At 47.6% G+C, this 25,720-nt stretch overlaps 1 protein-coding gene across 18 annotated transcripts in view; it reads right to left on the minus strand.

Annotated features, from left to right (window-relative positions):
• PTK2 (protein tyrosine kinase 2) overlaps nucleotides 1–25,720 on the minus strand; it is a 1,463,565-nt gene that overhangs the window by 1,065,447 nt on the left and 372,398 nt on the right. The window contains exon 1 of one of the 18 annotated variants that reach the window (XM_069621699.1): nucleotides 21,788–22,194. The exons of the other annotated variants lie outside the window; for them this stretch is intronic. Within the exon in view, the coding sequence (XP_069477800.1) occupies nucleotides 21,788–21,836 (49 nt within the window). The 5' untranslated portion in view covers nucleotides 21,837–22,194. Of the gene's footprint in view, nucleotides 1–21,787; nucleotides 22,195–25,720 lie in introns of those variants that run through there. 18 annotated transcript variants of the gene reach the window in all.

A 25,720-nucleotide genomic window follows, 5' to 3' on the forward strand; every position in this document is an offset into this window, starting at 1 on the left:
TGGTGGCACAGGTGGAAACGCAGGGGGAGGCACGACGGGCAAGGGAGGCGCCGGCGGGACCACTGTCGGAATGGGTGGAGCCGGAGGCGCAGGTGGACATATCTCCTTGAAAAGCCCTTTGAAATATTCCCTCATGGGGTCGGTGCGCATAAGCGCTTGAAATTTACCAAAAAAAAGCATCCTCAGGAGATTGTTTCGGAACCTGAGGAGGCCTCTCATGAGGTGGACAAATCCAGGGACGTAAAGGAGAAGGGTGCCACACCGGCCCCTCCACCGACAAATCCACATAAATCAAGGGAGCCGCCCCCGCATGCAACGAAACATTGTGCGGAAGAGGCATCCGGGCGTACTAATCATAAACCGGCCGGTAAGGATGCGGACAAGGGACCTTAGGTTCACCCGAAGGACCAAACCCTACACCAGGAGCCGATGGCGTCGTTGTAGGGGTAGTACCTAAAATGGCCGCCGTGGTCGTGGCGGGAACGGCCGCCATTTTGTCCTCATCTGAGGGGCACTGCGGCACGTGAGGAAGTGAGGCAGGGGTCCCCGTCGATGGGTCAGGGGTCTTAATTTTAGCCTTAACGTAAGGAACCTCGGCAGAGCCGGTACTATGAGGCCTGGAATGTTTCTGCGACATACCAACCGCCAACTGAGCCTTCGAAGGAAGGGCCTCTGCACTGCCGGTAAAAGAAGAAACTTTCTTCTTTGCCCCCTCAACAGATCTAGTGTCACCACAAGAGCGGGAACGGTGCGCTTTCACCGACAGGGCCTTGCCCGGCCCCTGAGAACTGTTGGTATCCTTAGCCTCTCTACGATGGACCTCGGACCTAGGCCCGGTAGAAGCCTTATCGGCACGGGCCTCGAACATCCGTTCGGTAACCTCAAGCCCAGCCAAGAACTCGGGGCGCACCCCGGTTTTGTTTTTGAGAGAAGCCAAAAGAGCGACCTCAGAGCAAGCTCCGGTACCCCACGACTCAGAACTGGGTCTACAGACAGCACCCACAGGAGGGGCCTCTCAGCGTACTCTGGTGGACACAGGCCCCTTACGGAGACCCTCTGAGAAAACTCCGGTAGAATTATTAGGCCCGACAGGCACCTCAGGGCGAACCCCGGTAACAGAGCGATCAACGCCCCTCCCGGCTCGAGAGGAACCCGGAAAGGTATCCCCCGGCCGGGGTGCTCTGAAAAGTAAAGGACTTACGGGGCGTTTTTTCTTCTCGTCGATGAAAGCCTGAAAATGCGAAGGAGGAGTCCGTCCGAACACCTCCTCCCACCGCTCCAACCGAAGTTGAAGTGCCCGGACCGAAAGGGGGTCACAATAAAAACAGGAGTCCCAACGGTGTTCCAGACCCGAACACTCTAAAACAAAGAGGCTGGGGATCCGCCCTCGCGAAGCGACGGTGACACGATGAACAGTCTGGAAAATCTAGTTTGAAAGACAGACTAGTAAACGTACGCTAGCGAGAGCCAGAGAGGGTAAAAGGGAAGAAAGTCTTCCGAGGATGTAAGTGCGTCCGGCCCCAATCGTGCGGAGAAAAGGAATGATGGGCGATGCGGAGCCAAGGTGGGCGGGGTTACGGCCGCGAGCCGGGCCCCGCGCACGAAAGCGAGGTAGGGCACATTTTTGGAAAAAAATTTGGATGCTTTTTACAAAGTGCTCCGGTCCCGTCCAACAGGACGGAGAGATGTCCCATAAGTATGGAGGAAAGGGGACGGGACGTAGGAGTATGCTTAGAAATCAAGTGCAAAGCAAACATGGCTTAAATGTTCATTATACCAGATACTGCTTACTAGCTCACTAAAAACCATTTTCCATCTGGCTACCGTATTAATGGGAAAAAGTTTGATTTAAAATCACCTTATTCTGACAGCCATTTAGAAAATGGGTAAGTTAGCACCTTCCATAACCAATTACCTTTGAAATAACTGTTTTTCAGGCAAAATAGCTGCTAACAGGTGATCACTGGTCAAGATATTGAGGGATATATTTGCCTCCACAAAGGCCGGAACAAGTACAAAGCCAATATAGATTTTCTATACCAATACTTCCCCCTCCCCCTTTGCACAGGTGGATAATGTCAGCTTCATTAGCCAAAACTAAAAATGTACATAAAGCACTTGGTTCAGACAATTGATAGATTCTTACATGGCAGCTAATACATGTGCTAAAAAAGGTATCTAAAAAGGAGGGGTCATGCAAATCTCATGCCTGTAGATATTTTACCCGCTGGGGGAAAGGTAATTCATTTTAATAATGTTAATTCCTTATGATAACGCTCTGAAACGATAAATCTTTAAGATGAACTGTGGGACAAAACAAGAAATGTCAGTTTTATATTCAGTAAATCGCATCAAAATTGCAGCTGTATACAAAGTGGTAGAACCTTCGCAAGGACAACTCCAAACTTTAAAGGTACAGATGGTGCACAGCATGGCAAGTGCCCAAAGGACTGGCCCCCTCTCTGAAATCGGCATATTGATCCATTAACCCGCATCAGCAATTCTCACACCGTCGGCTTCCAAGTTTCTCAATGCCATGTTACCCATTAGAACGACTCTGGCGACACAGCAAAGCCCTGACATGACGGATGCATGTACAATAGTGGCTGCATCAAAACTGACTTTGCCTCAACGGGTTAGAGACTAAAATGCTACTCTCATGGATCCTTTGGCATCCAAGCCTTTTCCAATCACTTCTCCAGCTGCAGAAGAACCAACCCCCACCCCCGCCCAGCACAGAAGGTCGTCAACCTTGGGAGTTCTGCCCGACCATGACTGCTCAATTTGCAGCCCGAGCAAACGCACTCACCATAAATGTATTCCATCACCGCAGATTTCTGGCTGGAGGGCTACGTTGACCATTACAGTAACCATGTCAAGCTTAAGACTGCTGTAAGGCCATCTACACAAGATCACCCGTTAAGATGATCCAAAAACTCCAAACAACCCAAAACTCAATCACTTATCGGATGGCACACAACTCGCATTACCTTTGCAGTGTATTTAATTTGACCACCTAACCCATTTCTTGAGATCGTCCGCTCGAAATCCTGCATTCAAGATACAATCACCATGTTCAAGGGCTGACCCCCGAGGATTCCTTTACGAACCCACTTAAGATTTTAAGCTAACCCTTCAAATGTCACCAAACCTTAATGACTCACCTCTTCTTAATGACTCACCTATTCCAGGAGCTTGTCACCTGGAATCATGTAAAACTCACAAATACAAACTGCATACCTCAAAATGTACACCAATGGTGAGTCAGAAGAGAGACACTTACCTGCTAATGTTTGCTTAGTTTGTGGCCTATGGAGTCTTCATCCCCAAAATGATTTCCCACCATGCTTTGCTCTCTACTTACCCCACCCCTTTCACAAATACAAACAGTTGTTGCTTCTTAGAGTCCCTGTTCTGTATCGTAAACCACTGGGTCTATACCATACACCTGAAGGTACATCCTGCTCAGGTCCACTGCCTTAATAACATCGGCCTTCCCTCCGCCTCTTTAGAGCTTCCTTATGGTCCTCGGTAGCACTTGGCTCCAGCAACATATAATACCGTATAAAAACTCTAAAATAAAATGGGCTATACTTGGTGCTCAGAAGAAAATGGCTTGGTTTAACAGATGGAGTGATTTGTTTGCATAAGATAGGATTGTGTGAGATTTACTTGAAAATAAAATGCCTTTTAAAAACGCTGCATCATAATTAAGAAGTAATGGGTGCATCTCTCTTATTTACAATGTAAAGCAAAGACAGATCTCATATCCATGATGGTGCAGCAGAGATGGACATAAGTGCTGTCTGGTGCTCTTTGTGTGTCACCACTGTACATTCACCAGCATATAGTGCAGGGAATGGACCGAACAAGACAGAGCAGCGCTCTGCCAAAAGAGGTCTTGCCGGAGCCCCGCTCCATCCCACAGACCCAGGGGCCAGCACATGGCTCTCGCAGACCGCTTTCAGAAGACTCGGCACAGAGCGCTGCCGATTCTTCTCAAAGCAGTCAGCTCTCAAGAGTAACCCGTTTTTCATGACTCAGCACTCTAGGTAGAAACTGCCAAATCATCACATACAGTGTTGCAGATGTCGTCGTCTTCTTCTTCATTACTGAATGCGTGGGCGGACCCATGCAGGCGCTTCCCCATCCAATAGGATGATGTGCACCAACCCACCAATCAACACAGAGCCCACAAACTCACAACTCCTCCCACCGCCCCGTCTGTCTCACAAAATCCAACAACACATTGCTCCTCCTCCTGCCTCTCACCCCGTCACCTCCCAGCAAAGCCTTCCCACTCATCTCAGCCACACCCAGTGCAGACAACCGAACCCTCATCAATTCTCTCTCCACAACATGTCTCTCACACCGAAGCAAAAAATGTCCCACAGTCTCAGGCACCCCACAAACTGCACAGTCCCTCGACTCACGCTTATCCACTCGATGCAGACAGTCATTCAGCCCCACATGCCCTATCCTCAACCGATTCAGCATCACCTCCTCCCCCCGCCTCCATCCCAGACTTCCCGTGTTCACCTTCACCGACACTTTCCCACGGACACCAAACATCCACCTGCCCTTCACCCCACTCACCAAACTAGCATATATGTCCTGCAATTTACAGACATATCTTTATTAGGGTGAATATTGGGGCCAATCAAAACAGAAGAGCCCATTATTCATTTAAGAGGGTGTCTTACTGAATCACTAGAAGACATGTTTAACATTCAAAATTGTGGACATTATGATGTTCCCATAATGCTCTTTACTTTTATTCAAATTCGCTAGGATTGTGTTCTATCAAGAGATACTGGGTAACGCAACCTGGCCGGGGGTCATGCCACTTGACCCCCACCCCCTCCTTCCCAAAGCCCCACTCCTCCAAAGAGGCGACAGTTCCCCAACACATTTTTTCCATTTCCAGCACTGCCCGCATAGCAATGTATCCAAGGACATTTCTTGCAAACCATGCAATAAATTTGCTCTTGAAACATGCGTGATATGCCACAAGTTATTCCAGGCAAACTAGCACAGTTGCTCTCTACAAAGTCCCATTAGTTACTCTTTAGAAACCAGTATTGTGTGGAACCTGAGGGCATCCTCACTTCTTTTCCCCCAGAATCCTCCTCTCAGTTGGCTAGGGAAAGGCCATCACTTTTGCATCCCGCCCCTGGGGGTGGATATGTAAAGGAAGATCTGGGTGGAGGGAACTTGGGGAAGAGCACACCCTTAGGTGAGACATGGTATCCCCCATTCCCTTTTCAAAATGAACCTTCGGCACCAACAGCCTTTGTAGGTTACTTTCAGCCATTCCCCTGTCATCCCATACAAAATGTCCCCCAGAAATACCACTTGAACAATGAGACAAGGAAGAGACCAACTGGGAAGACGCATCCTTATTTATATAATACAACCCTCCCCCAAACTCCACTATGGTACTGAGACAAAGAAGAGGGCTACGGAGGAGTTAAGATGGAGCAGCCAGACATGTCCTTTTTAGTCAGGCAATCTGACTAAATTACCTTCACCTGTGATTACTTACAGATTTAAAAAGGCTGGCTGTACACGAGAGAGGGAGAGACCCATCAGGCTGGAACTGGGGAGAGGCATACCGGAGAGACTGGAGCGGGAGAAAAGGGTGCTGGAAGATGCATTTATCAAGGACACAGGACGCCAGGGCCGAGGCAGGCTCAGAGAAGGTCGGGAAGTCCTGCACACCCTCTGTTTAGGGCCCAAGCAGGAGATGTGGGGCGGCAAAGCATTCCGTTCGCCGTGAACCTCCAGGAGAGCGAGCAGTGCTCTCTCCGACCTCCACAAGGGCAGAGTTATTGGAAGCCAAATGCAGGAAGAGTAGCGGAACGAAGTCGACGGGAGCTGCCGACAGAAGCCGGTGAGGTGAGGGCAAACAGGGAACACTCGTACCGGGGCCCTACGGGAACCCAGGGCACGCTTTCTTTGCATATCAAACAAACTGGAAATTGTGCAAGCACCCTTGAATGCTGAAACATTTGCCTTTAAATCTCGAACCAATTGAAAGTAGTTTCAAGGCTGAAACAGATGATTTATGAATACCAAACGAACTAAAAGTCATTGCAAACATTTCGGAATACCGCACAGAGCCAAAGCAAGTAATGAGCATGTTTGAATGGAATGAAAGCAAAGTGGCACAACTGGCAAATACCACGGAATTAATTTGTTGAAAAACAAGTGTTGGCAAAGCAAATAGAACCCCAGGAGGGTATGAGAAGAGAAACAAGTATTGACACAAGCCAAGTGTTCAAGGAACTGCAGGTTAAGAGGAAACCTGTTTTGGCAATAGCCAGAAGAGTACAGAAAGTGTAACAAAGTGATTGGTGGTCAAACTAGCCACAGCAAAGTGTTGGAGAAAATAATCCTGAACAATCTTCACTGTCAAGGGAAAGAAGTGGACAGTTGATGAAAAGCAGATGAGAAAGGGTATTAGTTGCGTGACCTGTAATGGGTGGACTGTGTGGTCCGACAACTGCGCCTAGAGCGAGTGGCCCTTCTGGGAAAAGCCAATGAGAGTAACTAAAAGGAAGTTTGTTTTTACCACAGTTGCTTAAGAAATCAAGAGAAGAACAAGTTACTTTCTTACCTGGTAACGTTCTTTCGATGGGATGGTCCGACGACGTATTCCATATCTATGACATGTAATCACCACAGCTATGCTGCTTCGGAAACTTTTTTCAGCGTCTGCGTCCTGCGTCGATGCGCCGTCGTCGAGGACCTCCTCCGACGTCTGACGTCATCCGATGTGATAAGTAGGACGCACGCCGCCCGTAGCCTCAGTTGTAGTTTTTTCCCCAGAACGTGTGACATTAGTCAACTGCCAGTCAGACACAAAGCCTTGCGGAACGTAAGCTGCAATCGCAAAAGAAATTCTGCAGCGGGGAAGGCAGGGCGGGAGCAATATGGAATACGTCGTCGGACCATCCCATCGAAAGAACGTTACCAGGTAAGAAAGTAACTTGTTCTTCGAGGGGATTGGGTCCTCTGACGTATTCCATATCTATGACAGACTCCCAAAGCAGTACCAGAGCAAGGAGGAGGGAAAGAATTTAGAATCAAAATTTAGAATAGCCAAATAGCAGAGCAAAGGACCGCCTTGCCAAAGGCCAGATCCTGTCCTCGGATGGAATCGAGGGAATAGTGACGTACAAATGTATGTACTGAAGCCCAGGTGGCTGCATCACAGATGTTGCGAATAGGAACACCCCTCTGCAGGGCAGTAGATGCAGCCACACCCCTGGTATAATGGGCCCGCAAGCCAGCCGGTGGGTCCTTACCCGCCAAGCGGTAACACTCCGAGATGGCTGAAATAATCCAGCGAGACAGTCTGTTTCGTCACAGCTTGCCCCAAACGCTTTCCAGCGTAACCAATAAAGAGTTGATCGTCCACTCTGACCCGGGACATGCGTGAAACATAAAAGCTTAAAGCTCTCCTAGGATCAAGCCTATGGAGCCTCTCCTCTTCCTTACCAGGATGCGGAGGAGGATAGAATGCCGGAAGAACAACCTTCTGGGCCAAATGAAATTCCGTCACTACCTTCGGAAGAAAGGAAGGACGAACTCTAAGGACAACCCTGTCCTTGTGAAATACAGTGAAGGGTGGCTTAACTGAAAGTGCCTGTAACTCACTCACTCTGCGAGCGGAATTAACCGCAACTAAAAACACAGTTTTCAGGGTTAACAGCCTCAAAGGGCAAGAATGTAAAGGCTCAAACGGAGCACCCATAAGAAACTTAAGAACAAGGTTTAAATCCCAACCGGGCACCAGGAATGGTGACGGAGGGAACACATTAGTGAGCCCTTTCAGAAACTGTGAAATTAAAGGGATTTTAAAGTAAGAACACTCTTCAGACGAGCGCTTAAAGATGGACAGCGCCGCCAGGTAACCTTTAATGGTACCCACTTGCAAGCCCCTGTGGGCCAAAGAAAGTAAAAAGGACAGAACCATGGGGATGTCACATGCGAAAGGATCCACATTCTGAACTCTGCACCAGTCGCAGAACTTACGCCAACGGTACAGAGACTTTGTTGCTGGCCTTCGGGACGAAAGCAACACCTCCAACACGTCTTCAGGGAGGTCCCAATCCTTATACCTCAACCTTTCAGAAGCCAAGCGTGAAGGTTGAGGGATCTGACCTCTGGATGGAGAACCTGACCCCCCTCCCGTGAGAGCAGATCGTCTCGGTAGGGAAGACGAGGTGGAGGGCAGATGGACAAGTCGAGAAGGTCCGGGTACCACATCCTCCAAGCCCACGCCGGAGCAATGAGGATCATCCGGGAACCGAACTTCCGTAACCTCCGCAGCACTTGCGGGATGACGGGGACTGGAGGAAACGCGTAGAGCAGCGGGAATGACCACTCCACCACAAACGCGTCTCCTAAGGCTCCTTTTGGAGGAAATTCCCGTGAGCAAAACCTTTCGCACTTCCGGTTGACACTGGAGGCGAAGAAATCAACTTGAGGGGCCCCCCAAAGGGCAAAGATCTCCAGCAGAATCTCCTGAGCCAACTCCCACTCGTGAGAGATCGCGCTCTGCCTGCTCAGAGCGTCCGCCGTCACGTTTTCGTCTCCGGCCAGATGAACTGCCGAGATCGAAACTTCCTGCTGGATGGCCCAGAACTCGAGCTGCATCACCTCCCTGCACAGAGGAAGTGACCCTGCCCCCCACCCTTTTTGTTGAGGTAGTACATGGCCACTGTGTTGTCCGTCAGGATCAGGACACCCTTTCCTCGCACAGTCGGCAGAAAAGCCTTCAGGGTTAGCCTGACGGCCCTCAGCTCCAACAGATTGATATGGAGTCAAGACTCCGACGGAGACCAACGACCGCTGTCAGTCCGTTGGCATGAGCTCCCCATCCCGTGAGGGATGCATCCGTCACGATCGTCACCTCCGGCCAGGGAAGCCAAAATGGAGCCCCCTTCATCAAGTTGCCTTCGACGGCCCACCAAAGAAGGTCCCGGGCGACCGAGGGCGGCACCTGAACCGGGTCCGACATCCTGCCGGAGGACTGCGACCATTGCGTCTTGAGTGCCCACTGCAAAGATCTCATCCGCAGGCAAGCCTCTGGCACCAGAAGAATGCAGGATGCCATGAGGCCGAGCAACCTCAAGAACTCGAACGCTGGGAGCGTCTGGGCATGCTGAAACTTGTGCACCATCTGCTGAATGTGAAGAGCCCTCACCTGGGGAGGAAAACACTGCCCCAGGGAAGTGTCGAGCACTGCTCCGATGTACTGGAGCAGCTGTGTTGGCGTCAAATGGGACTTCTTTAAATTGAGGGAGAAGCCCAGCCTGTGAAGGGAGTGGCAGGTGACGGACAGATGATCCAGGACTTGCTCGGGAGAGCTCCCCCTGATCAACCAATCGTCCAGGTAGGGGTAGACGTGAATCTCCCTTACCTGAGATGCGCTGCCACCACCACCATGAGCTTGGTGAAAACCCTCGGGGCGGAGGTCAATCCGAACGGCAGGACCCGAAACTGAAAGTGCGAGTCGCCAACTGCGAACCTCAGGTACTTCTTGTGCTTGGGATGGATCGGCACATGGAAGTAAGCATCCTTGAGGTCGAGTGACACCAACCAGTCCTGAAGCTGAAGGGCCTGGAGGACTTGAGAGAGAGTAACCATCTTGAACTTGTCCTTCCTGAGTAGGGATGTAACGGTATAATGGTATACCGTTAAAGATACCGTGAACCACTCAATTGAACAATAATAACCGTCACATTGTTTATACCGGTATACCGTTAAGTGTGCTTTTCAACCTGATTTGGAAAGCTGCAGTAAGCAAGTGCTGAGCAGTTTTGGTCTTGCATTGTTGGAAGTGCCATCTGCCAAGTAATTTCAGTTGGAGCAATTTTTAATGCCATTCCATAAACTACACCTGCCTGGCACAAAATCAATATGTTAGCAATAGGAAGAATAAATACCGTGCCAAGAAGGAAAGGGGTTTACTTTGGGTTGGCGGCTTTGGGGTGTTGGGTGTCCTGACCCATGTTTGAGCTATCATGCTGCAACATTTGGTGCTGTGGGCTTAGAAAATCCAAGATGGCCAAAAAGCCCACAAGTGCGCCAGAATCCAGGAGAACCACGCAGTTTGTGCGCACACAAAAATGGTTACCTCACTTGCCACCCACACAGTAGCCTGAAACCATTGGGAATGGCGATGCTGATTGCCAAAAGCAACCTAGAACTGTGGGGAATTCATTTTCTTAAATCCCCAAAATGGTTGCATTACCAGTACTCACCACTATCAGAAAGCCGGCTTTTTAAAACCACCAGACTTTGTGTAAAACTGAATAAATGAACCCAAAGCAGGCCAAAGAAAGACTTACTGAGAGGTGGATACAATGTAAAGTTATATTCTGAAGTGACTTGAAGGTTTATAACAAGACTGGCTGAGCTGTGGATTTCAGCAGTTTAAGTAAATTTGGACTGAAAGACACTAAAAATCTAAATGTTTAAAAGAAATGAGTGACCTACTTTTGAGTGTCACATAGGTTGCAATTGTTTAAATGTCATAGTTTTAAACTTAGAATCAGCATTCTAGCTGCATATGTAAAAATGGTTAGTTTTATTTGAATGCAGAAAACTGGGTAACTAAAAGTGACATTAGCTGGGGCCTGGCTTAAGGAACTGAATTCTGCCCACCAGCTACCCCCGACAGGAGTTGAGACTTGCACAACAGCTGTGTTCCCAGGCCTAGCTGCCATTTGCTGTTCCCACCAAAAGGGATATGACACATTTCTGATTGAATTACCTGGGCTCTGCAGGAAATTGAACAAAGTCCTGTCCTGACTCAGGCAAATGTTTTATTGGTGGGAGTCGTAAATGTGGCTTCCTCCTGGAAGGAAAGGGGAGGAGCACTGCATGTGAGAGCAAGCTGGCTTCGCAGAACTGGAAAAACCAGAAATTCAACCTTGTGCTGGGGGGAAACCACACCCCTTTGGGGCCAGAACATAACTCTAAACAGATGGATCATTCATAGAGCCGACTTGTGAAAATTATTTAAATGATACCATAATTCTTGTGATTTTTCTGCCCACATTTTAAGAGGTTTTTACAACCGGTGGTATGATCTGGGGGCAAGCTAGCAGTTAAGAGGGTATTACTTAAAATGTATGCATGTTAAAAATCTGACACTTCATCAATTAATGTCCTTGCGCACATGTGTGTAAATTTGGGTAAATGTCCGATATTGCAAAACCAGTTAAAAAGTGCAAATGTTGCCATTTCTGAATGCAAGCCCCCAGGAAGAGCAGATTTGGACAGGGTATACCTCCTGTGATATGTGATGGGTGCATGTAATTTTAAACAAATGTGTACCTGTGCAAATATGTCTTTTGGGTCAAAATATAGATTGTGTGTAATTTGACAGGGGTGGGTTCTCTGTATCATAAACAGACCTCATCATGATGACACTTCATTTCATTCCCCCAATCAAGGGGAAGAGGATGAAGTGGCCAATGACAAGTGGAGAGGGGTAGGGTCTAGAAAGCTAGCCTCTCCACCCACTTTCAAAACACATAAAAGCAGACAGTCAGGACAGATAGAGACATTCAATTCCATTTGCTGCAATGCGCTCTGCCGGACCACACAACATCCAGAAGATACTAGATTCAACACTTAGACTTTAAAACTCCAAAGAACTTGATTCAGAACTCAAAGCAAGGGCCTAAACCCACAAACTGAGAACTCTTCTCAGTGGGCCTCAGCATCCAGCAAACCTAACAGAGATAGCAGCATCCAGGAGCCGTGCAGATCAGCGCTGGGTCCAGAGAAAGCTGTGCAGAAAGATCCAGAAGCAGTGCTGTACCCAGAGAAAGCAGAGCAGTATCCAGAACCAGAGGCAGAGCAGAGCTGACCCAGACCGCTGTGCGCAGAGACCGTCCGTGGCGAGGCCCATTCCATTTCTAAATATATTGTGAGTACCTAGCAGAACTGTGCAGAACCAATCTCTTAGTTAAAATAATATAATTCAATTTATTTTAATCTAACCAGAACTGTCTCCTAACTGTCACTTGTCATTTGCAAAGCTGTCACCTGTCATTTCTAGTTGCTAGCTGTAACTTGTCACTTTGAACTTTTAAAATTTCAAATCTGAAAAACGACCTTTACCATATTGCTCATATCTCCGTGACTGTTTGTCTTAGAGACTTGTAACTTTCCTCAGAAAGCTGGGAATCTTGGCTTTTCAACGAACCTAGAACCGCATTCCTATTCCCTATACTTTTGCCGCAATCGCGAGAAACGCACTCGCGAATTTTACCGCGATTTGCAAATTTCTCCATGTGTGAAAACAGCAGCTTCCTTGCTTTCATTTGCCAAAAATTCGTTTAACCTGCCAATCATTCCTAGAACATTGCTAAAGTAAGCCTGAACTTATTTAAACCAACTAATCCTCAACCTGAACCTCCAGAGGGAATTAAAATCATTTTAGCACATTTTCCAATATATTGCTATCACATTTTAAAGCATTTTGAGCCTGTGTAAAACTCATATCTATTCTCCTCTAAGCTTGCTGGGAAACGAACTCTGTATTACATTGTGATTGTATACCTGAACCGTGTGCTCTTCCTTCCATCTCCTTACATTGCATAAGGGGGGTGAATTGCCACAAAGGGAAAGTGATTACCTTGTCTTTTGTGAAACCATATCAGTTTATCTTCTATACTGCATTTCATTCATTCAACCTTGCATTTCCTTGAACCCCATAAAGCATTCTCTACCACATTATTCTTCTGTCCCTATTTACCAGTGTGCTACCTTATCCATTTCATGTCAACTCCTTAGTGATTATAAAGAAGTGGGCTAGTGCCAGATTCTCCGTTGTTAATCTTTATCATATCAGATTAAGTGTGATATTCAATTATTAATTTATTATAAAGTGTGATATATATATATTGTTTAAATTCTCAAATAAACCTTTTAACTTGCAAAACAGAACTACTTCTTGGCTCAGTGGGGTCAGGGGGATTCCAAGAGAGGGGTGTTATATAGGGGTAGTCATCCAGAACGCATGAACTGGACATAAAGATATATCAATAAGGGTTTCCATTCAGTATCCCAGACTAGGCATTGACTTAGCTGTAGTGTTGAATTGAATCCTCTTACAGGGGTTTATATATATTTATAATGTATAGTGTTTGCTAAACATATGACAATAGGGGATGTCCATGGTTCTATCATTGAACTAAAATATAATAAGTCACACTGCGAAATTCACTCATCTCTGTGGGTATTCCCTGCTGCCATACCAAAGGGTAATGTCTGTGATTAATGAACACCTTTTGGCCCACAAGTAAACTAAAGGCTATAACGTAAAGAGAGCGTGCGTGTGCGAGTATGCGCACAAGCTTATACTACCATCAGCCTCCACTGATCTGGGGCATGCAGGTTATAAATAAGGCAACATGTTCATCTTCACCAGTAGACAGTGGAGGAGCTAAAAGCCTAAATTACCACTTAAGAAAAGCTATTCAGTTTGCTTTGCCAGTCGCAGCAGGGCTTTCCCCCCTCCTCCTCTCCACACGTGTTTGTGTTTGGTGGAAGCAAGGGGTGGCATTTCAGTGGAAAGTATGTTGAAAAGCCCAATTCTGGCCCTGGGTTCCTGGTTTTGTTTGTGATGATAAATCTGATAATTTATGACCTTTTAGAAAATATTTAAGATTGGTTAACTCCACCTGCTATACCGCGATAACCATGATATACCGTCATTTGGCAAGAAGGTTATCATACCGTCATAAAACTAATACCGTGACACCCCTATTCCTGAGGAGTTTGTTCAAACCGCGCAAGTCCATGATAGGTCTCAATCCCCCGTCTTTCTTCGAAATCAAAAAAGAAGGGGAATACCATCCCTTGTTCCTCTCCGCTACAGGCACCAGTTCTATTGTGCCTTTCTCCAGCTGGGCTTGAATTTCCTGCGCAAGGAGCGGATCCGGACTCTGCAAAGAGAGGTTCCCCGGTGGATTGTCGCGAGGCATGTGCCGAAAGGGAAGACAGTAGCCGTGGGTTATGATCTCCAGAACCCACACATCTGAAGTAATGGCTTGCCACTCTACAAGATGCTGCGCCAGCCTTCCCCCAACCGGCGAACCATGGGACATAGCCTCATGACTGAGTGGGAGCGGCTGCGGCGTTACCTGAGGGCAAAGAGGCAACTGCCCGAGCGGCCTTGGCACCACGGGTACCCTGTCGTCCACCTCTGGTACCCCTGCGATGGCCTCTTTGACTGCCAGCTCCTCTCGCTTTACTGAATGACGAGTAATAGCGAAAGGAACCACCCCTCCACTGCTGTCCCCTAGGACTAAAAGGCAGAGGTTGGCGAACTGCAGCGCCCAACAACTTCGCTGCAGCTTTTGAGGTCTGCAACCTCTCAAGGCTCTCGTCAGCCTTGCTGCCAAAAAGGTGTTCACCGTCAAAGGGCATGTTGAGGAGCCGGGACTGCACATCAGGAGCAAACCCCGACTTCCGCAACCACGCAAACCTGCGTATCACGGTGCTCGCCGCCATGGACCTACTGACGCATTCAGCTAAGTCCAAACCCGACTGAACGGACTCACACATGGCATCCTTACCATCCTGGACCATAGCAAGGAAACCATCCCGTTCGTCCCTTTCGGGAATATGTTCAGCCGCTAACGCAACACAGTTCCACAGAGTGTGTGTGAAACGAGACAAGGCACAAATGGAGTTGGCCGCCTGAAGCGCCATACCACCAGAAGAAAACACTTTCTTCGCTCAGCCATCAAAACGTTTGTCGTCCCTATCAGGAGGGATGGTAGGGTAAGACGCCTGCTTTGCCGGGGCCGTGGCCGCCTACACCATCAAACTCTCCGGAGTGGGGTGCCCGGTCAAGTAGCAGGGGTCGCTACTGGCTGGATGGTATTTTCGCGACAAGGATCTGCCCACCGCCGGGAGACTCTCCGGAGCAGTCCAAGCCGCCGCCACCCTTCTCTGTAAAGCCATACGGAACGGCAGTACCGGGTCAGTTGGGGGACCAACATCAAGGATGTCCGTCAGATCATCCTGCACAAACTCCCCTGGGGGAGCAGACCATCCCAAGTACTCAGAAACCCTAGCCATAAGGCGCCAGTATGAGGAATCGGCATGAGAGCCAGGCTCAGGCCTACAAAACTCCACCTCCGGAGAGGTGTCCAGTCCACTGGCATCATGCAGTGACTGCCTCAAATCGTCAAACTGACTATGGCCCGAGACAATTTCATCTGGAACCTGACTAGGAACCAGGCCATCAGAATCCTCATCCGCCTCTGAAATATATTCCAGGTGGCGAAAAGAAGGCACCCGGGAGTGCTTGCTCTTAACCAGAGCCTTCCTAAGGGGTTCCCCCGTGCCACGGGGTACCTCCGACACGAAAGGCATCGATGGCGTCGAGCGAATCGGCGCCGACATCCAGAGAACAGGCATCGGCGCCTAGAGGATCGGCGTCGAGGAAATCGGCGTCGATGTCAGATGCAGCGCCGCCAGCATCGGTGGCGTCGACACAGCCCTCGAAGCCGGAGCCCCGAGCGTGTCCCTCGACGACCTGAGCGTCGACGGCTTCGACGACTTCCTCGGAGCCTCGAGAAAGCCTGTCGACGCCCTCGACGCCTCAGACGTCGATGTCTTCCTCGAAGACCTCACAGGTGCACACGGTCTCGAACGCGTCGAGGACCGGGACCTGGAACGGGTACGTCGAGAACGAGTCACCTTGTCCGAACGGGACCTATCCCGTGACTCGTGCCGACCACTCTTGCCAGCGGTGTCTCTCGACCTCTCACGGCCGACCCCACTCGGGGGCGCGGACGGCTTAGTACCCTGCGACTCAAGAATCGCCAGCATTTTCTTCCCAAAGGAAGCCCATTCCTCCGGCGTCGCACGGCTGGTGGGCTAAGCGACGTGCGGGGCAGAGTCCTCCGAAGAGGACCTGGAAGACGACCGGTGTCGGCGCTTCCGAGAATGCCTCGAAGAGGCTGAGGAATGGCGAGACCGACTCCTAGAAGGAGACCCACGAGACTTCCGACGATGACGCGGAGAGTCACCCCTCGAATCATCCGTCGAAAGCCCCGCAGACTTCGACTTCCGGGGCTTGGACACCCGACCTACCGACAACTTCTTCTTACGTTCGCGTAAGGCTTTGGACGTGAGCGACTGGCAGTCGATACAGTCATCCGTGTCGTGGGCCTCCCCGAGGCACCAGAGGCAGGCGTTGTGCGAGTCCGTCACCGACATCTTGGACCCACACTCCCCGCACTTCTTGAAACCCGGACGCGGGGTCGAAGACGAAGTAGAAGACATCTTCACACGAAGGATTTTCACAAAACGAACAGGTTCGAAGAACCGAGAAGAACAGAACTCCAAAGAGTCGAGGCGTTAACCGAGATTCACGAAGCAACGCGTTCGTGGAAAAAACGGAACTGAGGCTACGGGCGTCGTGCGTTCTACTTATCACATCGGATGACGGAGGAGGTCCTCGACGACGGCGCATCGACGCAGGACGCAGACGCCGAAAATGTTTCCGAAGCAGCACAGCTTTGGTGATTACATGTCATAGATATGGAATACGTCGGAGGACCCAATCCCCTCGAAAGCCTTTTTGGTGAACAAGGGAAAAGTACTGATGACAAGAGAGTCGGACAGGAGACCCCAGGAATTGTGTTGTTTTTGAGGCGCTGGAAGATATGAACCTTTAGTTTGAACACTAGAAGATTTGAACTCTTGGGGAAGGAAACCACGATACTTTGTGAACTCTGTTGAACTTGGGGAAGGAAAGCCAATTACAAGCAAAGAGCTGGAAGAAGCTCAGAACTTCATTTTGAACACTATTCATTTTGATGCCATGCTTACACATTGTATGCATTTATTGTGAGGGCAAGCATAGGTTTTGGACACAGACTGACTTTTGATTTGGACTTTGTGACGCAGATTATTCTTAGTTTTCTTTACGTAGGGAAATCCCACCTTAGCATAGGGCATGTTATGCCTTACTACAACTTGACATTTAGGTTTGTTAAGAAAACTTGAACCTGTTTCCTCTGACTCATGATGCCTTCACAGTATGCAAACACTATTTTCTGGATGCATTACAGCAAATATCCATAAGTGACCCTTCCAATGGACAGGAGGATGCAGCCGGTATAGTCAGTCTGTGCCCTCTTATGTTATCAAATGTGATCTTCAACAAAGGAGATCAAAAGCGCTCTTCCAACTAGACTTAAAAAGATGTGTCATTTTACAACCTTGACAAGCAATTACCCAAAATGTAACATTGAGCAACTTGCAGCTTTAATGTGTGGACTGGATTAGGCACACATACCAGATTCCCTCTTATCTCACAGAGATCTTAAACTGTTAACACTCAAGTTATGAACATTTTAATAGGAGAAAGTAATTTGCACTTTAAAAAAAACTACACATATTCACAATTGCACCGAACAAGTAGCTCATGATACAGATATTACAGTGATAACTGGAGTAAATTTGACACACAGAAGAGAAAATGTAATCAAACGAGGATGATAGGGACTGTGCATTGTAGATACTGATTATGCACAGAGAGGACACTGGTCACTCACACCGATGATACTGTGTAATATAGAGTCCAAAATGATGGAATGCTCTCAATCTATTCTAGACAAACAAACCAAATACATACATGTTCAGGGAGTCATACAACAAAAAGCACAACTCTGCCGAGACAAGAACACAGACAAGAGACGATATCAGATTCTTATATAAGGATAAAGTACACCCCTAACATACATTATAAGCAGGCCTCCAGATACGGTTCATACCAGGCCTTTTTACACATGAAAATCTTGTAGATACGACAGCTTTATTATTTTCCTGCGTACATTTACACACAAGTTTAGAGCACAGGGCAGTGCAAAGGTCGGGTTACTTGATAGAAACCAGAATGCTTCTTTTGATTTTTATCTACGTGGATGTAGTTGCAAGCCATTGAGAAAAGCCTCTGAAACTGAATGTATTTCTTTGAAGCCTTTCAAAAAAAGAAACTGCACACTGTGATAAAAGGAATGGTTTCATTCCATTCAGCTTCTGCTGTGTTGTGTGTAGGTGCTTATCGAGCAAATAAAAGCAGTGCACATATTTATTGTCGTAGCATTTTAAAATTGTATAATTAATAAGATGGAAAACTAAGTTGCAATTGAGAATTAATTTTTTGTAACAAAGGATGCTTTTTTCCCAGTGAAAGCAAACCCGTATTGCACAATTGTATTTTTCCAGAGTTCTTGTCCTGTGTGCATAATCATGGAGAGGCAGATCATTTTTACACTTACAATTTAATTTACACTCCAATTATAAAAACAGTGTGTAAAATGATGAGTATGCACTGTCTAGTTTACATCCCTTCAACCTTGCAGTAAATAGGGTACATTGCTATAAATGGTCAGTGGAAACAGAGTCTTTGCTCAAGGGTGAGTGATTGTCATTAGACCAATCACAGGTGTTCTAGCTTCTCAAATCTTCAAGATTATAATTAAAACATCCAAAACCTGACTCTCCAGAAAGTGCAAGTGCTGTTCAAAAACAAACAAATGAAAGTTACCTTTGTAATTGAAATAGAACTCAGCAAAACCTGTCCCCGTTATAAGCCAGATAGGTATTCAACTTTATTTAGTGTTTCATACATGGTTCGTCCAACATCTAGGCACTGTGATTGTTATACCTCAGACGATACTCAGTTTACCGATCTCTGAAGGATGTTATCCAATAAGATAGCTAAGCCGGTTGAACGCCCGTTGCTGCAAACTGTAGGTTGCAGGTTTGACTCCCGGCAAGGCCAACTCAGCCTTCCATTTTTCGAGGTCGATAAAGAACCGACTTCGGTTTGGTGATATTTGCGATAGATATGTTCCATGTACAGGATTTTGCCAAAAGTGCTATATAAATAACCGTTTCACCATGAGACTAGATATAGAATTTAGCATGGAGTCCTTGCCCCTCTGCACGGTTGTATCAGAACCTTGGCATACCATTAAATAGTAGTAGCTCCAGGAAATGAGGACTTTCATTAAACATCAAAAGACAATTCTGCTATTGAACCTCAAAACACACAATACAATTCATGTTTGCTTTACTATGTAATTGGCTATATACAGGAGAGATCAAATGGCCAGACCTTAGAGAAATAATGCAAGATGTATTTTGTCACAATGCAGAAAAGCTGCTGCATGGTACCGATTTCCATAAAGTTTTTGCACACATCAGCTGGATATCGCATACATTTTACTCTCTTTCAAAGGAGAAAGGTCATGTTTACCCTCTTGAAATCACATTTACTCTCAAAGTATAACAATAAGGAGTACAATACTCCCACCTCCAAATTTTATCTAGAGCACTGATTACAAGGATATGACTACTGATGCATCAAAGATCAAAACGAAGAACAAGGCTGAAGGAACAGTTCCTTTCTAAGATCATGCAACTCCGTTGGGACTTGAACTATCAGTTCTGCGTTCGATGAGGGATATTTTATTCTTCATAACCCATGACCACACACCGTCTACCTCTTCAATACTTGGACTCTTGCTTAATCCAATTTAAGAGGCCTTCCAGTTAGTGATACATATGATAAATGTACAATAGATTTGTATTAAAAAAAACACTAACAGGCAGCTTGCAATGTGCTGCAGAAAAAGTAGTTGAGTGAAAATGAATCTAAAAATCTTTCTGTAGCTTCAAATAAACGATAACCTAAAGACAGATTCATGCACTCCCATATTAAGCTCCAGTAGTGCACAACATAAACATACTACCATAAACAATTCCTTCTCAATGAAAGCTTGTGAATGTCACAGAAAGCTATTTTAGAAGAATCAAATCTTAAAAGCTAGTGCTGAAGTGACAGCTGAAATCCTGCTCTGGGCTAGCTCTAGAAGCAGGCACTGTGATGTCACAATTCAGCTGTAATAGATTATAAGAGTGGTAGTAGTAATGTCATTTTCATAATCTAGGTCATTAGCACCCGGGCAGGGGGAGCCTGCCAATCAGATAGCTAGGAACGCTGGCTTGAACCGCTGGCACAAGCCCGCCTTTCAAGGTGACAGCCAGCTCCTCCACCGCCATCTTCCCCCCACCCGCCCTCCCATTTTTTTCACCCATCCACCCTCTTAAAATAGTTGTGGCAAACCCCCCACAGCCCACCCGTACTGCACTAGTGAATACACTTGGATTTCGCTTAAGTACTAGTGGGCTCGGGATCTTGCGGGGGCTTCACTGGGTAGAATCCTCCTGCACCGTGACGCCTGCCACCAATCCGTCTGCTCTAAAGTGGGCTCGGCCTATGGCTTTCCCCTTCGCCAAGCAGTCATGTGCAGATTCGAAGGGGAGGACACCCCTGGTTTGTCCGTAGCACTTGAGGTTTTCTGAATAGTATGAGGAGGCCGAAACGTCGGACAAAGCCTCTTTCAGCCACGAGCCCTATATTTCTTTCCACGGGCCTTGCAAAAGTCAACTGTAGCCTGGCTCGTTCAGCAGCCCGGGGTGTGTGCAAGGACGTTGCACTCCAGCAAACAAGCAGGAGACCGGTTACATTACAGAAGTGCAACAACGGGGAACCACGTTCATTTATTTGTGGAGAGGGAGCAGGTCCAGTATGCCTCTTTTCAGGAGATGGGCGAGCAGTAGAGTGAACAGAGCTAAAGTGATTGGAGTAAATATTGCAAGAGGACGAAAGGGGTGGAAAGGAGGGAGAGGAACGTCTGCTAAGGAGGAGTCACGTGGACTGGAACAGAAGCAAAGATGGGGAAGGGAGAAGTTTAAGATGTAAAGAAAGGGGGGCGCGGAATGCATGCAAACGTGATTGTGTGGCGCGGGATTAAAGTTAAAGAGGGTGGGAGGTGATTCAAAGGGGTGCAAATGAACTACAGAGGGTGAGAGTGCAACGGTGGTACTACCAAGAGTGGCAGCCCTACACATAAGCAGTCTTATTAAAACAGATCGATACTCCTAATAAAACAATAGGGATGAAAAATACTCCCAGCATGAAATAGTAAATAGGCGCACGAGCTGGCTCTCACTTCCAGCCACACATCTCCACGAAACGTTCGATTCAGTGGTTCCGGAAAACCCGGGCCAGAGGAACTCGAGCTCAAGGGGCTCTTTAAAACACACGCGCGTCTTCACGTGCGCATGAAGTGAAAGGCGCAAAAAACAGGGATGGACCGTAAATGAACATTCATGTCATCCTATTAATACCCCAGATTACACCAACAATTAATTCTGTAACAGAAACGATTTTAATAATACTCCAAAAAAGAGCTGTATTTAAAGTAAAAAGTACACCAAGACCGGACAAGTTCTTAAGCTGCTTTGTTCTGTCCGGTCTTGTGTGTGCAGTAAAAAGGGAGCAAAAAGCGAAAGTAGCTATTGTGTAGTGACGACCCTCATTCCTTAATGAATGAATGCCCCACCCCCTACTCAATTCAAGCAAAGCCTCGGGCAGGTTTCTCGAGGCATATTCATAGGAGAACAGACGAGTATTTCACGTGTAATCCAAACCAGGGGAGCAGCACAGCTGTTCCATTTTAATTAAAAAGCATGCTCTCCTAATCCTTTCATCATTTATTTTTCCAAAGGATGAGCCGTGCAGTGCAGTCAAATATCTGCAATACTAGTAACGCAGCAATGCACACGACCCATGCACGGAACCCCACTGCGGTCACAGTTTCGTGCACTAGTCCGTGCATGCACATGCCCTCCGTCGGGAGCATGACAGCGAGACACTGCCGCCTACCTTTGGTCCAGCATGTCGGGAACGGGCTGCAGCCGCCACTCGTCTCCATAAAGACCGCGCCTGCAGGGGTGGTGCCTGCGGGCCCACCAGTGCCAACAGCATACGCAGTCTGGTCAGGGCCCGGCCAGCATTGGTAAGACACTGCCCTAATGCAGGGCTCCGGGGGTGTCCCCCTCCGGCAGGGGTGCGAGGAAGGCTGCCTCGCTTGGCATTGGCATCCAGCCCATCACCGGGCCTCGGCACCCAGCTCACCGAGTTCGCGGACACGTCCTGAGTGGTGGCGTTCCGTTCCTGCCCAGTCTTCGCTCCCTCCGGAGCACAGAGGCTTCCTCCCCCCCAGGGCCCTGCACCTCACAGGCGGCTGTGGCAGCGGCGAGTGTGCGACCCGGCAACCAGGGGACCGTGTCCGCGAGCCCAGCCTGGCTCAGGGGAGGGAGGAGGCAGAGGAGGCGATTAGCAGGCACCTTATTAATATGCTAATCTCACCCTTCTGTTCGGTTCACCCAGCCAGCCCCCGTTCACAAAACCACGGCCGGCTCTCAAACAGGCTTAGCAGCAAACCGGGCCAGGCCATGCCAGCAAGCCCACAACACCGCTCCCTGCTGTAATCCAGCAACCAGGTCGACATCCGATACTAAATAACGCACACATCCAGTGCAACATGTATGTGCTAGGACTTCCATGTTTAAAAAATATGCAGTGTGGATGTCACCTTTAGACCGCACGTCCAATAACCAAATTCTCGCTTTAATGTAGGGGAATACTTCTTTTCATTTTTAGGTATTCCTGTTTTCATGGAATAACACTGCAATAACCACATCCGCGTTCACTACAGCAGTGTGTGTGTAGCATGACGTACCCTGTGCTTACAGGCCTTCCAAAACAGCATGCGGAGTGAAGGCAGGCAAGGCCATCTATATATAGAACATGTTTGTGTCAGGGGATGGGGGGGGGGAGAAGACTACGCCGTTAACGCAAGACACAGCGAGGAGCCCAGGATCTCACACACTTGGCCCTAGTGGGGAAGCAGTGATTTGATAAACGCACGGTGGAATAGCTTGCATTTTCAACGTGCGCCTTGTATGTAAATATTCGCCTGAAAGTGAAAATACAAACATACACAGAAGGCACAGTACATGGGCGAGTAGCAGGGGGGCTACATAAACATTACCTTCTTATGAAGGTACATTTAAGAATTGAAAGACAATTTTGTTGAACCTCCGCAACCCATTGGGCATTTTCTTCATTTCTTTAGATGTTATTGTCATACAGCCGACATAGAAAGGAGGCCCATCTCAAGGCAGATCAAATCCCCGCCTGAGCAGCCTTTAATGTGCGTCACTGCAGCGCACGTCACAACTCGTGCAGCCGGAAGGCCAAAGTAGGAAGCCAGCAGAGACACAACCGCCAGCCCCCAGGTGGATGGCTCACAAGTGAAACACGTCCCAACGACATGGCTACACCAGCAGTACTTGCAAAGTTTAACTCGGCCCTGCTTCCTTCTGAGGCGGATAACACCATTAGTACACGTTCAGAATTACTCAAAGCGCTATAACCCTAGGAATGCGGAGAGAGAGAATTCTCAATGGAAAATCCGCAGCCTATAAGAACCGGTATAGGATCGTTTTGAATGCAACCCTCCAAGGCTACCAGCAGGCAGAGAGCACCAACATTCTACTCCATGCCACCAACCTGGTGGATTTTTGCCTGACAACTTACATTTACTTATATATACCCACAGCATATATTTTGAAACGTGACGCAGGTTATACAAGCTTTATGGACCTTGCCCTAGGGCTGTACCCATGAGTTATGGGCTTGTACAACCAATTAAATGCCGCTCAGGCCTTTAGCTCAGTCTGCACGCTTCATAACTCCCGGTGCGACAGTCAGGCCCAGTCTATAAACCTTAAATATAACCCGAGACAGCCGTAGGGTTTACGAGGCCCTGGGCAGCAAAATATGTATGGGGTCCCCTTATTTCCATCACAGAAAGTGATGTCTCAAAATTAGTCATTAATATCCTTGGGATCAAATAAACTGACCTTCAATATTTCAATTTTAAATGTTCATTTTATTTATGTGGTAATATCAGGAGGAGGCTTACTTTGGAGTAGCTGTCAGAGTCAGCTGAATCATTTGTAGAGACAGGTACTTCAAAAGAAAGTGCTGTGACGAAGAAGAGCAAGACAGAGTAACGGAATCTCCGGTAAGTAATGAAAGCATGCCTAATGTGACTGCACGTTCCAAGGATGTAAGAGCAGGGCGTTGCCCTTGACCAGACAGGGGAAAGTGCCTTTGCACTTTAAGGCAATGCTGCAGCAATCGAAGCAAAGCCTATTTACCAGGAAGATACTGAGGCAGTCATAAGCAATTCCACAGGTCTTCAAATGATAATAACGGGGCTGAAGTTCCCCACAAATTGGGAGGCTCGTTAACATACACACATGGATTGACCACATCTTAAAGTGTAATACACACATTTCGTTTCAGAATAGAAGAAAATGCAAAAGACAAATTAACAGTCTTTAAAAAACATAATACTTGAAAAATACCCAGCTAGAGGAGATTGTCCTATAACACTGCTACAAAAGTATAAAAAGTGCACACCTTTTAAACCCAAAAATCTATATCGAAATATTCCATAGAAGGGAAAATACCAAAGCAAGACGTGTGCTTTGAAGACACTTTCATGTGGTTTTGTGGGCGAATGTTTGAGGACCTTGGTTCAAATCCTGGTGGCCGACCGCTTGAGCAAACAAGCTGTTTTTTGCATACCAGCCTCAAAAACACCCAAGGGGGATAGCCTCCATACTGTATAAAAAGTGGGCGGATGCCTTCAACCAACATGCACCCTCAACTTGCACCCTGAAAATCAGTACATGACCAGCGAGACCATCTCCAGTCCCGCAACGGCGTCCCACATCCACGGACCAGGTAAGGCATCACAACCCAGTTGCTCTCTGATCCTTTCTCCTCCACAGCCCATTGTTTGGCTTCCAACAATAGAAAAGTACTTCAGCAGTATAGGAATCATTCTAGAAATATGCAAAACAAAAATAGTACAACTGCTGCGTTATTTTCACCCCACCATGAAGACTACAAATCCCAGAATACATTTCACAAAACAATTACATAATCACCTGTAGCGTAGGCTGTCTTTCAAAACTTGGACTCATAACAAAAGAATGTGAAAAGGTAACCAGGTGTTTTGTATAATTTGACAAAGGCATGTTTCGCATGATGCGTGTGAAATGTGATATTTTACAGAAAAATCACACCAAAAGCAAACAAATGATAGAGAAATAGTTCTGAACTTTTTTTTGTTAACATATCTGAACTGGTTTCAATGTCGTCAGATCTGTGCTGCAAACTAGTTTTTTTGTATGCACTTTCCAAATAAAATCCCCCTTCTGAATGGCTTGTCCAAATACATGTCCCTTAAATGGGCCATTAATTGTAATGAGCTTGCACTTTAAATGCTCTACTAAAACAAAGAGCGTGAAAAGTCCTGTCAAGCATCGAAAACAGCCCCCTGGCTGGAATCAGCGCAGCCCTGTGTTACTTCGTATTCTCTTGGCAGCTGCAGGGTCCCTAATAGCGCGGGGGCGCGGGCAACATCACATACTAACCATGCCTTGGGCCGGCCCTGAATATAAGACTTTGAAAATTCATTAGTCTTCTCATTCAACAATCTGAGGCGAGGGGGCGGCCTCCCAGCCAATCAGAAGGCTCAGAACAGGGTATTTACCTTATGGTAAAGCCCCTGTTTCGAGCCTCATCGGAAGCAGAAGGATGCCATCTTCCACGCCTGGGATGAGGTAAGTAGGACATGACGCTCCACTGCGCATCGCCAGTGAAGCAATGGCCACCATGGAAAGGGAGAAGGGATTACCCGCAGTTCCCTTCTCCCGGATCCATGGAGCCCCATCT

The sequence above is a fragment of the Ambystoma mexicanum genome, chromosome 5q, assembly GCF_040938575.1.
Source record: "Ambystoma mexicanum isolate Mex_15411 chromosome 5q, UKY_AmexF1_1, whole genome shotgun sequence".
In the NCBI taxonomy this organism is placed as follows: Eukaryota; Metazoa; Chordata; class Amphibia; order Caudata; family Ambystomatidae; genus Ambystoma; species Ambystoma mexicanum.